Raw genomic sequence first — 14,408 nt, 5'->3', positions numbered from 1 at the left:
TAGCCACATGGGTGCCTTTCCTTGGCTCTGTACTTCCCTCAATTAATATAATAACTTAATAATTATCATTCTCAGTCTTTTTAATTCTTTGATTAAAATTATAAACAAACCTAGCATTTGGGGTTCATGGACTTTCCTGGATCCCAAGAACCTTGTTATACTATAGGATGGATGTAATGAGAAGCTGGAAAGAAGGGAGCTTCACTATTCTCAGGTCACAGAGGTGTCCGTACTCTTGGGTCTCTGAAGCTTAGATGCAGCTTTCCTTCTTTTCCTTGTGTAATGCCTTAAATGTTAAACTCATTCTCACTGATCTTCCTCATGGCTGTCTGTTGATTCCCCCTCCAACTACAGCAAGCATTTTAAGTTCTGGTAACACCCAGAGTTTGCATTTCCCTTCAAGATGATGTATTGTAGGAAAAATGGGAGAAGATTTTTAGTCATCACTCAAAAACAAAGACAAGGTCTAAGTGGGATCAAGAGAGGAGAGGGTGGGAGGAAGGTGAATAAAAATTAAAGGAGTTATGAATAAGCCATATGGAAACCTACTTCTTTGCTAGCCAACGAGATTTTATATATATATAAAATATATATATATATATATATAAATATATCTAGAAAACCCTGACTAATACACTACTATAATCAGACCCTGTGGGCACAGAGAGCTCCTTGTCCATTCTGATCTGGCATTTGGTAGTCAAGGAACTTACCCTTTTACACACGCTAAGACCACCTTGCTCTTTAGTGCCCCTAATCACGCCAGCAAACCAAAGTCTTCAACAAAAAAGTAAAGCCCTTCCAGAAATGCCAATCCTCTCTGATGGAGCTCAAGGTCTCCAAGGCATAGTTCACTGGAGCATCCTCTGTGCGACCCTTTGAGATGTGACTAGCTAAAGGGCCCAGTACCTTGCCCCTTAGGCTTTGGCTGTAAATATACTCAGTTAAATTCTGTCTATATAATTGTGTCTATCAGTCCTTGGAAGAAAAGGCTCACATTTAAAAAAAATTGAGGGCTGGAAAGATAACTTAGCAATTAAGGTACTTGCCTGAGAAGCCTAAGGACCCAGGTTTGATTCCCCAGTTTCCATGTAAGCAAGATGTACAAGATGGTGCATATGTCTGAAGTTTATTTGCAGTGGGTGGAATCCCTGATGTGCCCATTCTCTCTATCTGCCTTTCTCTTTCTCCCTCTCTCTCCATCAAATAATAAATAAATAAATAAAATATTTCATTGCTTTAACTTTAAATAAAAGTATGCATTTAATCATTAAAGTATTGCTTTCAAATTGTTTTAGGAGTGTTATATTAACTTGAATTAATAATTCAAAATACACTAATATTCTGATATTTTAAAATATATTTTATTTGTTTATTGGAGAGACAGGGTGACATAGAGTATGTGTGTATAGGGGTATGCCAGGGTCTCTTGACACTGAAGACAACATCCAGATTCATGCATCATCACTTTGTGCATCTGGCTTTATGTGGGTACTAGTGAACTGAATCTGGGCTATGAGGCTTTGCAAGCAGGTATCTTTAATTGTTGAGCCATCTCCCCAGCCCTTGACATTTTAAATTTTTCATGAGTCAGAAAAGGGAAGAGAATAATATTCTATATAATTTTAGGTTGGCTAGGTCTTTAGAGGTCATGATTTTTTTCCTTAATAATCTCAGATATTTATGGACTTTACCATATTTCAGAAAAGCTGGAGGGTAGAGGAAGTAGGTAGTAAATTACAAATCTACCACTTTTTTGGGGGGCGGGGGTTGAGGTAGGGTCTCACTCTAGCCCAGGCTGACCTGGAATTCACTATGGACTCTCAGGGTGGCCTTGAACTCTCGGTCATCCTCCTACCTCTGCCTCCCAAGTGCTGGGATTAAAGGCGTGCGCCACCACGCCCAGCTAAATCTACCACTTTAAAAAATTTTTTTAAATGAGCTTTCTCCAGCTTCACCAGGCCAGTGGCTTCTTTCTTTTCTTTTCTTTTCTTTTTTTCCTGAGGTAGGGCTTCACTCTAGCTCAGGTTGTCCTGTAATTAACTATGGAGTCTCAGGGTGGTCTTGAACTCACAGCAATTCTCCTACCTCTGCCTCCCAAGTGCGGGGCTAAAGGTGTGCACAACCACGCCCGGCCTTGGCCTGTGGTCTTTAAAGCTAGAAACTGCCAAGATAAAGAACATGGCAGGTTTCACAGCACTGAAGTGGAGAAAACAGAGGACATAAGGACTGAAGATGCTTACTCAGTGCCGCTCTCCACCATCTGGGTGAGGAGAGAGATGCCATCCAGGTTTATGAACTCCTGAGCAAAGGTGACGTCCCGGGAGAGGCTGGCCAAGTCCTTCAGGGCTTCCAGCTTGGCATCCATGCTCGATGACTGGATTCTCTCGTGGAGCTGCTGAGCATTTTGAGCCTCATGGGGGGCAAAATCAGAGGGAAGAGTGTTCAAAAGGGAAACCATGACAGCATGTAAACTATGTGTCACTGGGAGATGAGGATGCACAGGTCTTAGAAGCAGATTGCACGGGTATAAGAGAGGTGTGTCTCAGGGGAGGTATCCAACATGGAAATGGCTTGAGAAGAAGATTTCAGAGAGAAACACAGGCAAGGGCACAGGAATATTAAACCTACAGCTGAAGAGGGTGTGACAGAGAGGAGGAAAGAAGAAAGAATATTTACTTTTCCATTAAAATTAGTATCTACAAGTGACAAAGGGCTATTTTCTTAGTTTAGCAACCACACATGTTTATACATCATGATTGCATGTTCAGTCAAGACCCTGAGTAATCCCAGACTACAACTCCAGTCAAGAGCTTCTCAGAAATTGTTCTGGTTTCTGAAAATCTTTCAGCTGGATGGATGCTTGTACATTTCAATGTCAGCAACATGTAGTACATACTCATTGGCTGTTCATGTTGTGAGCTTAAAACAAAATAATTATGAAGCCAATTAACACCTCTACCTGGAATGAGAGATTGCCTTACACAGCCTCTGCCCCTGGCTGCTGCCTACAGGGCAAGGAGGGGTGGGGTCCACAAGAGAAGCACCAGCCATTTATATATCTTAGTCTCCTGTCACAGGTTTTTGGATCTATTTTCAACTGGTCAGGCAATAGGAAAAAATTAAAATAATCTTCTCTTTCTCTCAGTTTCTAAAATTTTTAATTTATATGTGAGTTGGAGCAAGAGTTAGTAGTAGAGGCCAAGAAGCTAGAAAGGTGTCATGAGGGATAGGGGGAGAAGGGGAAGGCTTAAGGGGAAGAGATAATAGGTATGTAAGTATAGGGGCAGAATACTGGGGTGAAAAAGTAAAGTGGGGTCAAGAGGGGAGATGAAGGAGAGGATATGGTGGGAAGATGCTTAATCCAAACTAAAGATGGTATAAATAAGCCATATGCAAAATCTACTTATGTGTTAGCTAATTCAATTTTTTTAAGAGAGTTTGGCAGAAGTACTCTGTAGGGATAAATGATGCTGTGCCCAAAAGCCAGAGTTGTTACAGAAAATTCCCTGTGTTAGGGATGGGATACCTCCCAGTGAGTTGTTGGTTATGGAGGCTCTCCTGAGGACCCCAAACAATACAGTTTACCATCAAGGTTCTTGACTGTCCATCATAACTAGATGGTAAGACCCTATTGCTGAAGACACCACATGCTTTGGTTGTGAGACACTAAGAAAATCAAACTAGAACTCAGCTGGAAGTCTCTTTGTGGTTGACTAGTTGTCATTTAGTGCTGGGAAGCTCTACGCAGGCTGCTGGGGAGAAAAGTCATCAATATTCTTAACGAGCAGTAGGTCCTACAAGCTACACAACCAGCCAGACAAGATGTGCCACTAGTGCAATAGTGGCATGAGTTGAAATGGGGGTAAGCAACAGCTTTCTGATTGAACCTGAAGCCCACTCCATGGAAAGGAATCCATGCTTGATACTGAAAAATTAGCCAGAAGCTTTAGACTTGTTGTCTCGCTAAATAGGTATATTATTCTCATTAAATTTACCTCTAAATATTTATATTTATACCCATATTCTAATGTAGCTCTCAACTTTAGCTAGAGAATTTTCTCTTTTTAGATGGAAGTGACTACTGGAGAGACTCAAAGCTCATTAAAGTGCTAAGAATAAGTGTTCAGCAGTAAGTAGGACATTTCTGTCACACCTCCAAGGCTCAGGGACCATTGCAGAGGTGGCAGAAAAAAAAGACAGAGGCAAAGGAGAGGTAAGGAATGCTTTGGAACATTGTCTCCCAGACACAAAATGGTCTCACAGCAGTTGTTGCTACCTGCATAATATGAGGGGGGAAAAAAAAAACACATTGATGACATCAAAATAGAAGCGGTACTAGCTGGAAAGAAGTAGGTGTTCAGAAGAGGGAGGTCAAGAGTGGGGGACAAAGGAGGTTACTAGGAGGAGATTAAGACCAGGGTACATTATATACATATACATATACATATACATATACATATACATATACATATACACATACACACATACATACACATATACATACATGTACATATGGAGGTTGTCAACAGTTCATCTATTGTAGCTATTTAACCCAGAACTGCAGTGGTTAGGGCTTAATGGGAGATTGTCACTGGCCCCACTCTGGTCATTCTCTGTCTTCTTGTCTTCCTATCTCATCATATCATCTCTTCCTCCTACAGGCTCTCCCTGCCATAGCTTCTATCATGAACTGAGCTGATAATGATGCCATGCTCTTGAATCCCTGGAAGTGTAAGTGAAATAAATCCTTTGTGATTATAGTCCTTATAGTAATGGAAAGCAGCCTAATATATGGTATGTGACACGAAAATCCAGGTAATTCTCTTATAAAGAAATTGATACAAGCAATTAAAGACCTTGTGGCCTATAGAAGGACTATATTGTCCAGTTAAGGCAGAGGACAATCCTGTGAAGAAATGAGGGTTCAACAAAGAAAAAAAGACAGTGCTCTGGAACCCACCCAGAATGAGTACATGTTCCATCAAATGGCCACAGATGTACTAGTTTCTCCCATTCCATCACAATTCACTTGGGCTTGGGACACTGCTCAGTGGATTGAGCATGAGAACTGGGGTTCACATCTCTAGCAAAAACATAAAAGTCAGACATGGTAGCACCTGTCTGTAATCCCAAAGTACCTACAGTGAGATGGGAAATGGAGGCAGGAGACCTGGCATATGCAGCAGTAAACAACAAAAGACCCTGGCTCTAAAAAGGGTGGAAGACAAAGACCTACAACTGATATTGTCCTCTGACCTCCACATGCACACCACAATATACATGTGCTCACAACCACATACATGTGCATCTTACACACACACACACACACACATACACACTCATGTGAAATAGAGATTTAACAGTTAAATTTTATTTTATTTACTTATTTGAGAGAGGGATCTATATCTATCTATTTGTATGTATGTATATATGTGTATATATATATGTGTGTGTATATATATAAATATATATATATACACACACATATATTAAGAGAGAAAGAGAGAGAGAGAGATAGAGAGAGAAAGAGACAGAAGGAGAGAGATAACAGGTATGGCAGGGCCTCCAGCCACTGCAAACAAACTCCAGATGTACTAACCACCTTGTGCATATGGCTTATATGGGTACTGAGGAATCAAACCTGGATCCTTAGGCTTCACAGGCAAGTGCCTTAACCATTAACCTTTTCTCTCCAGTCTGAGATTTAACAGTTAAATCAGAAAAGAGAAAGGAGAAGGGTAACCCTCCTTACTTAATCACTGATCCCTATGTAATTGGCAAGTCACTGAAATCCTAAATGCTCATTTAAAAAAAGGACAGCAGAGAATTGAATATGAATCATTTTTAATTTGTTTAAATATATAGTATTTACCAAATTTGTCAAGTGGATATACAGAATTCCAATAGATATTTCAAATTTGGATGTTTTGAGATTATGTATATATATATATATATATTTTTTTTTTCCACATGGACATGACACTAACCCATCATGAATAGCCCAGGTGAATCATTTTGAGCCCCTTTAAAACTATACTTTTATCTACATGAATTCTGCATATATAGTACAGTAACTCAAAACATGCTCTCACTGTTGACATTATTAATGAGAACTAACAGTGATGTTAATACTAACACTAGCTAAGGCACCTAGCAGGTCTAAAGGCTGTGTCACACTCTTTCCTACCAGTTTGCTTTTGGAGGCAAGTCTTGGCCTTCATGTCAGGCCATGGTAAGACAATGGAAAGGACACAGGACTAATGGGGACTGGGGGACCCAGGCTAGCTAGTATGTCATGCCTCACAGCTCCCTGAACCAGCAGAAACTTTCAGAGCTGCCACTGGCTGCTCCATGGCTGCTGTGAAGTTCTCTTCACCTCTCTTGGCCTCATTTCCCCCATCAGAAGATCCACTGAAGAACTGTGATGGGATCATAGTCAAGGTTCCCTGCAGCCCACAGTGGGGCAGATTGTTTCTCAGCTGGCCAGGAATCCTCATAATAAAGCTGGCCAGGTAAAGGGCTTCATAGATGTGAGTCCCAGATATGACCTCCAATCATAATATTATGTCAACACTCTAGGACATTGTTAATGCACTATCTGTTGTTACAACTGAAATAGGCAGGAATACATATTGTTTTCCTTTCCTTTTTAAAAAATATTCTTTTTCTTTAATCTCTAAATCTGGATACAAAACTTTTATTATGCAAAATAAATGGAAATAAAAGTCTTTTATTACCAAAAATGTTTGTGTTTTAGAAGGGAAATTTATATCTTGGACATCAATTATTGCAGAAATAATAATTTTCATGTAATTTAGCATAGCTTCTTCTCATATAAATGTTTATGATTTGAAAGCAAGGTATACCTCAGAGTCTTCCCTTGCTGATTCAACAGATCCTTCTAGAAAGCTTATGCAGGATGCTTGGAGACAGCAAAAGTAAGCAAGAAAGCCAAGGTTCTTGCCTTTCTGGGACTCAGCCCCCTTGGAGTGGGAGGCAAATGCTTTAGGAATGAAAATTTGAACAAACCACTAATAAATTTTATAGCAAACTCCAAAATGGAGGGCTAGGATGGAGAGAGATGGGTGGCTTTTTTAGAGGGGCTGGTTTTCAGGGACAACTTGTCTAAAGCAGTGACACCCACTCAGAGATGTGACAGATCTCTATGCTCAGCATGCTGGGTAAGGGAGAGTCACTAGGCAGAAGGAACAGGTAGTGCAAAAGTCTGTCAGTGAAATAAGCCTGGCAATCTAGACACACAGGCAAGGACAGAATGGGAGGGGACAAGGCAAAGATGGAAGAAGGTGAAGATAGAGGGCTGTGCAGAAGCAGGTTGAGCTAGAGGTTTGCGAGGTAGTGCTGTGCTTCTCTGAGGCAAAGGTCTGCTGTATTGACCTGATGAGGACCTCAAATTACATTTATATCCAGACAGTAGAAGTCACTGTTCAGCAGTAAGATAGTGAAGAAATTATGGGTGACACTAGAAGTAACATTGTGTGGAATTATATGTCAAACTTTGAGAAAATGTAAGATAAAATGGACTCATCATATAGACTATGGAGAGTAATGGTCAGTATACAAAATACATGTTTGTGAAGGCAGGGATATACACATGCAAGGGTATGGATATTCATTGATATGCCAGCCCCAGAAGGAGAGAAAACATGTTAAGCTTACTTAATATATTTCCCAGCATCTGGAATGGTGCCTAGCATTCATAAAGAGTTAAAAAATACTTCATTAAATGAGTAAGTCAATAAATGCATGTTCATCTATTTGTACACAAATGACCAAGAAGACAAATTGAAACATGACTACAACAAGCTTAGTATTATTTTCCTATAATGACTCTGTTCTATTTTGATATTTTGGAGGAAAGAACTAATATTAAAAAGTAAGATGGCCATAGTTTTGATTTTTCAGCCAACCTGCACAAATGAGGCTAGCAGTTATATAAGTGATTATATCAGTTTTATTTTCTGATTTCCAAGAATAGAAAATAAGTTTCATTTCAAGCCATCCAAACAAGTTGGATGGCTGTCTCTTCATGTTTTCAGAAGAATTCTGGGCCTCCACTCCAGGGAAACCCATGAGGAATCAGCAGGGAGTGCAGAGTGGGATCCTGGGATGTGGGCACCAAGTATTTACCATCTCTGTTCCTGGAGGTACTAGTGAAAATCATTCACCCAAAACTTCCAGAATGATTATGGGGCCATAATGCTAATTAAAAAGTGACTGAACACTCCATCAGTTCAATAATTTTCACTAAGTGCATATTTTCAAACGGACACTTAATACTGCCCAGTCCTTCAACTATACATACCTAGAATGTTTGTTGTAACTCTGCAAAACTGTTCCTTCTCATCTTTTTGTTTTCTCATCTTTTTTCTGTCCTTAAATCTCCTCTAGCTTCTGTTCCAGCTGTGGTGATTCTCTCTCATCTTGCATTGAGAAAACCAAAATTGGCATCCAGGAGAATTTTCATCTAAAGAGTCAGAATAGGCAGTTTTCCCTGTTGTTTCTGCTTGCTGTCAGAGATCAGCCTGCTTCCCAACACCCCAGTTCTAGAGTCCTGTTCCTCTCTATTTCCAAGATAATCCTCCATCCACTGGATCACTAGATTCTGTTAAGGGACACTATCCATCTTAAAATAAAAATCGGAAGTAGAAACACTCATTTCACTATTTCCATTCTCAATAGCCGTGGGAAGAAGTAGCTCTGAAGTTGAGGCCTTCACTTTTCCATCTCTAATGATGCCTCCATACCAGCTTCACCTGGAGAATATTCCCGTAATGCCATCAGCACTTGTGACGCAGATCCAGAGGAAGCTTCCCTCACTGCTCCTTTCATCGTCAAGCCCTCAAGCCACCTACGTAGTGCTACACCCTGTCCCTGGAAACATCTGTGCTTGGCTTCTCTGCCACTTCCTCCAAACCTGAGAGGGTCCCCAGGGTTCTGTGCTGAGTACAACCCTCCACCTTCCCTAGTACCCCATAGCTCCAAATATCACATACACAAGGTGGAGGTTTGTACTTCTCTTTCTTCAGGATACCCAGCATAACACATTGACCTCACTGCCATTAGACACATCCTCATGTGTGCATAGTACTTCACCTCCTCACAGACCTTCTAGCCAGGGTTAGGCACACTAGAAAACTATTTATCAACATAGGAGCCCCTGGATTCCTTCATCAAGGAACACTAAGTCTTAGGACCTCACCCTTCAGAACACCCAATTGCCATCAGCATCCCCATAGATCATGATACTCAAATCATTAGTATATACCCCTAGACTTGAAGAAACTCCTGATCTGCCCCTTGACAACTACAATCTGTTATTGAGTGGCTGTCTCGCTATCTTCTCCTAAGTTAGAACTCTAGGGGAACTGAAAGAAAAAGAATGTGGACATTTTATGACTCTTTTTTAGTTTCTCAAACCAGTACAGAATAAAATGAAAAAAAAATCATAATCGATTAACAATAAAATAATTCTAATTTTTAAGAATCTCTGGTAACCCAAATCTACAGACTGACCAAGATAACAGAATTTTTCTTATTACCACAAAAACTACATCCTAAAATCATTTTGACAGACCTCCTGACCTATACAATTCTCACATGGATCCCAAAACAATAGAAAGCACAATAGAAAGCACTGTGGATACTCAGTGAACAGTTTTGGTTTCTCTGTCTACAGGGACCAAAGTGAGGAATCACAGGGAATAGGAACTCAATTCCTAGATCTTTAAGGGCTCTTAAGACAATCTTGTAGATTAGAAAACTGAAGCATTCCTAACAGTGGATATTATGGTTTTCTTCCTGTATTCTATGGTGAGTTCATATTATAAATCTGTATATTTATTTAATGAAAAGTAATACAAAGAAATATTTAATACTATTAAAGAATATAAAAATCAGTAATATTGGCCTAATGCTCACCTTCTCTGTGATATTCATGGAAAAATATCTTAATCTCTCTTTCGGTATGTGTGTATATGTATGTGTGCATATAGATAGATAGATAGATATAGATATAGATATAGATATAGATATAGATAGATAGGTAGATAGATAGATAGATAGAAATAGACATAGACATAGATACGCACACATACATACACACACATTTCAATAAACATAATGGAAATTGCTATATTTACCAGATTCTGCAATCTGTTTGTACTTATGCCTCCATGACGTTTCACACCAAATTTTTATAGACAGTATTCTAGGGTACAGCTGCTATTTGAAACTATTGACATAGACATCTAACAGGGTTCCAGTTTTTGCTCACTAAAAACAATGATATATGCAGCCGTACTATATGTACATGTGGTGAGGTTGTATGTGTGAGTGTGCACACACATATATGTGTATGGGTGCATGTGTTTTCTCCAGTGATTTTGTGAAGGTATTTATCAGATAAATTCTCAGAAGCAGAATTAGAACACAGGTGAATATATTGTATATTTGGTCGGAAACCATCAAGTTCCCCTGCTGTGCTAATTCATATCTCTGAGCGCACTGCATCCTTTCTTCATACCTGATTAGCTAAGAAATAACTCTTTTTGTTTGTTTATTTATTTATTTAAGATCTTCAGCCAGAGAAAGAGGCAGATAGAGACAGACAGAGAATGGGCATGCCAGGGCTTCCAGCCACTGCAAACAAATTCCAGATGCGTGTGCCCCTTTGTGCATCTGGCTAATGTGGGTCCTGGGGAACTGAGCCTTGAACTGGGGTCCTTAGGCTTCACAGGCAAGTGCTTAACCACTAAGCCATCTCTCCAGCCCAGAAATAATTCTTTTAGAATGAGATTGCATTTCCTCTTTTATAACTATATGAAGTGACATATGCATATATATATATGTATATGTATGTATGTATGTTCATATATATATATGTATGTGTCTACATAAATTTTTGTCCTCTATATTCTTGTTTACATGTTTGTATACCTGTGTTTTGAAGTAACCTCTATCCATTCATAAAGAATCCTGAAAATTATGGAATCAGACTTATATCATACAAACTGCTAATTTCTCTTTCTGATATGTTATTCTTTACATTGTGTCTGGAACCTTTTGAAAACGAAAAGGTTTGGGAAACTTATTTTTTTTTATTTTTGGACAGTCAGATTTATAAATCTCTTTCTTTGTTACTTCTGGGTTCTGTCCTACTTAGAGAGTCTCTTCCTGCTCCACAGATAGACTCTTCCTGAGTTTCAAAACACACACACACACACACACACACACACACAAATCAGGAAAGAGAAAACAATGACCTGGCAAACCAAACTTCTGTACTAGGAAAATAGCCAAAGCACAAAGCCATGCTTTGTGCAGCTCATGACCTCACATGCAATTTCTGAAGTTGTGATTATGTCAAATAGGCAGAGGTGTGACTCAGGTGTCCCAAAGAAACTCTCCAAGGATTAGCTGCTCTGAAGTTCCCACACATGCAGACATTCTCCCATGGATATGTGTGTGTGTTTTGCCAGGGGATCAGAGCCTTGCACATACTAAGGAAGCACTCTATCATTTATCTGTACACCAGCCCCCTGACTATATATTATATAGAGAAAGGTAAAGATATAAGACAAGGGAGACATGTGCTTACCATGGTCACTAGAGATGCTAACTAAGGACATACCATGCAGTAGAGCTGTCAGCCAAGTGCAAGGATGTTTCCCAGAAGCAGTGCAGGCTGTTTAGACCTTTCATTATTAGCTCTGCTTCTTTAGAAACAATCTAGAAGGAACTGTCTATCATAGAGGAAAAAAAACCCAAAATATCACTTTTGGCAGAATGCTGGTAAAATGCAGCCTAGCTATACCTTGTCTAAGACTGGAGGATGTGTGCTAGTGTGCATACACGTGTGCACGTAGTAGAATGAACTTTCTTTAAAAGCAACTGGGTTCTTTACAACTCTCTAATACATTCTAACAGACTTGATGAAGATAATTTTTATTTTATACACATGTAAACATATTTAAAATATATATGCACATAATTATACATATATGTATTTATAAATTTAAGTACATAAATTATATTACATATATTTTTGTAAATATATTTTATATATGTAAAAACTGAATTCACATGTGTGGTCCATATGTTTTTAATTTTATTTAATTTTTTAATAACTAGATTTCATTAGTAATATAATTAATTGTTCATAGTATTCTCATATGATCTTTTTAATCTGAACTTACTATGCCTTATTTTAGTAATTAAAAAATATTGTTATTTATTTATTTTTAAGGTGAAAGAAAGAATATGAATGAGAGAGAGGAAATGGGCATGCCAGGGCTTCTTGCACTGTAAACAAACTACAGGTGCATGTGCCACTTTGTGTATCTGGCTTTACTTGGGTACTTGGAAATTGAACTCAGGTCACCAGCCTTGTTGGAAAGCGCCTTTACCCTCTCAGCCATCTCTCCCACCCTCATTTTAGTCATTTATGTTCTTCATGATTAATGTCACCAAGAGTGTATATAATTTAATTTAATTTTTATCTATTTATTTTTTTACTTTTTCCAAGGTAGGATAGCACTTTACCTAGACCAGGGTGACAGGGAATTCACTATGTAGTCTCAGGGTAGCCTTGAACTAACTGCAATCCTCCTACCTCAGCCTTTCAAGTACTGGGATTAAAGGTGCATGCCCCCATGCCTAGCTTGATTGTATTTTTCAAAGAATCAACTTTTACTTAATTCACCCTAGTATAGCTTTTTGTATATCACTTATTTTTGTCCTTATTTTTATTCTTTCTACAACTTTTTATTTTATTTGGGAATTCTTTTTCAAAATTTTTTGTTTATTTTTATTTATTTATTTGAGAGTGACAGACAGAAAGAGGGAGAGAGCGAGAGACAGAGAGCGAGAGAAGGGGGTGGGGGAATGGGCGCACCAGGGCTTCCAGCCACTGCAACACTGCAAACAAACTCCAGACATGTGCACCTCCTTGGGCATCTGACTAACCTGGGTCCTGGGAAATTGAGCCTTGAACTGGGATCCTTAGGCTTCACAGGCAAGCACTTAACTGCTAACCATCTCTCCAGCCTGGGAAATCTTTTTAAATTAAGAACTTTAATATATAGACATACTGTAAATTGGTCATATTTCCATCTGCTTGTACTCTTATGTCTCCCCCACAACCTCAGTTTCTCTGCGGGCCCTCCTCAGTAGCGTTAACAGAAGTCACATTAGGGTCATGAATGTACCAGCCAGTATGTGGCTATTTAAATTTTTCTGCCCTCTCTTCTATAATGTTCCCTGGGCATGCAGGGTGAGTTATAAGTCTCTTTGGGTGTTGAGCTCTCAGCACCCTCTGCTTCTCTGCTTCGATGAGTTTTGAGTCTTCTCAGTGTTTACCACCATCTCCCTGGAGGAGGTTCTCAGGCTACAGTGAGAACAGCACTCCTATTTAATCTGTCACTTCCTCTGTAGTATCCCCTTGGCCCTAGCAGAAGTAACAGAAATGACTCATCTCATGCTAGGCAGTCTATTTCCTGTTCTTTTCCTTCGATGGGATTTGGGTCCCCCAGGATTCTCTAACATCTGTATAGAGAAGATTCTCTAGCCCCTACCAACCCCTGAATGCATATTCCAGGCTGACTTAAAATGTGTGACTCTCTTGCTTTCACCTCTTTAACAATTTCTGGTCAGTGTGTGGCACCATATCCAGCCAATTATTTTCATTTAAAGACAAAAGAACAAAAATAATCTATTAGCAATGAATGAAAAAAGGTTCCCAAGTATGTTGCCACAGAGTGTTCCAATCCAGACCTGTGGTTGCAGCCACAGCACAAAGTGACTACTTTAAGTGTAGGTGCCTGGGCCCATCCTGATTCTGATAGTTACAATATCTAGGCATAGACACAACATCTCTATAGTCTCATGAGATCTAGGAGTGGAGACCACTGCCGCAAGAGCTGAAAATCAGTCTTGTGGAGGCACACCCCCATCTTCTAAACTGCCTTATAAATCACCTTTCCCATATTTCCATTCACATAGCTGGGGTTGAGAGAATCCATCTTTGTATCATCTCCAATGGCAAGTTATACCATGGCACTAACAGGCACATTTTCACATGCCCAAGCTTTCTCTTAAAAAAAGTTGACTAGGGTGAAATTTTGTTTGTGAACCTATGTCAATAACAAAGTGAGCCAATTTCTTCTTTGATCTAGAGGAAGCCAAGATAAAAGGCCCAGCCTTCCTGACTAAGATGAAATAAAAGACAAGGTGTCCACATCTGCTTGCAGCTGAGAGCTCTGGGTAAATAGTAAATAAAAACCCATATGGAACAACAGCTTCTAAGAGTCAAATAAGAAGGAATTCAGGCTGAATCAAGGAACACTAATGGAAAGCCAGTCAAAACTCTCTCAGTTAATCGTGTAACC

General features: G+C 39.4%; 1 protein-coding gene across 2 annotated transcripts in view; it reads right to left on the bottom strand.

The window, feature by feature from the left end:
* Positions 1-14,408, bottom strand: part of Elmo1 (engulfment and cell motility 1) — a 606,684-nt gene that overhangs the window by 442,342 nt on the left and 149,934 nt on the right. For both annotated transcript variants that reach the window (XM_045135705.1, XM_004668852.2), the window contains exon 6: positions 2,244-2,413. In XM_045135705.1, the coding sequence (XP_044991640.1) occupies positions 2,244-2,413 (170 nt within the window). The remainder of the gene's footprint in view (positions 1-2,243; positions 2,414-14,408) is intronic.

The sequence above is a fragment of the Jaculus jaculus genome, chromosome 16 (genome assembly GCF_020740685.1).
Source record: "Jaculus jaculus isolate mJacJac1 chromosome 16, mJacJac1.mat.Y.cur, whole genome shotgun sequence".
Lineage (NCBI taxonomy): Eukaryota > Metazoa > Chordata > Mammalia > Rodentia > Dipodidae > Jaculus > Jaculus jaculus.
The sequence above is the reverse complement of the archived record's forward strand: the minus strand, read 5'-3'. Positions and strand labels throughout refer to the sequence as shown.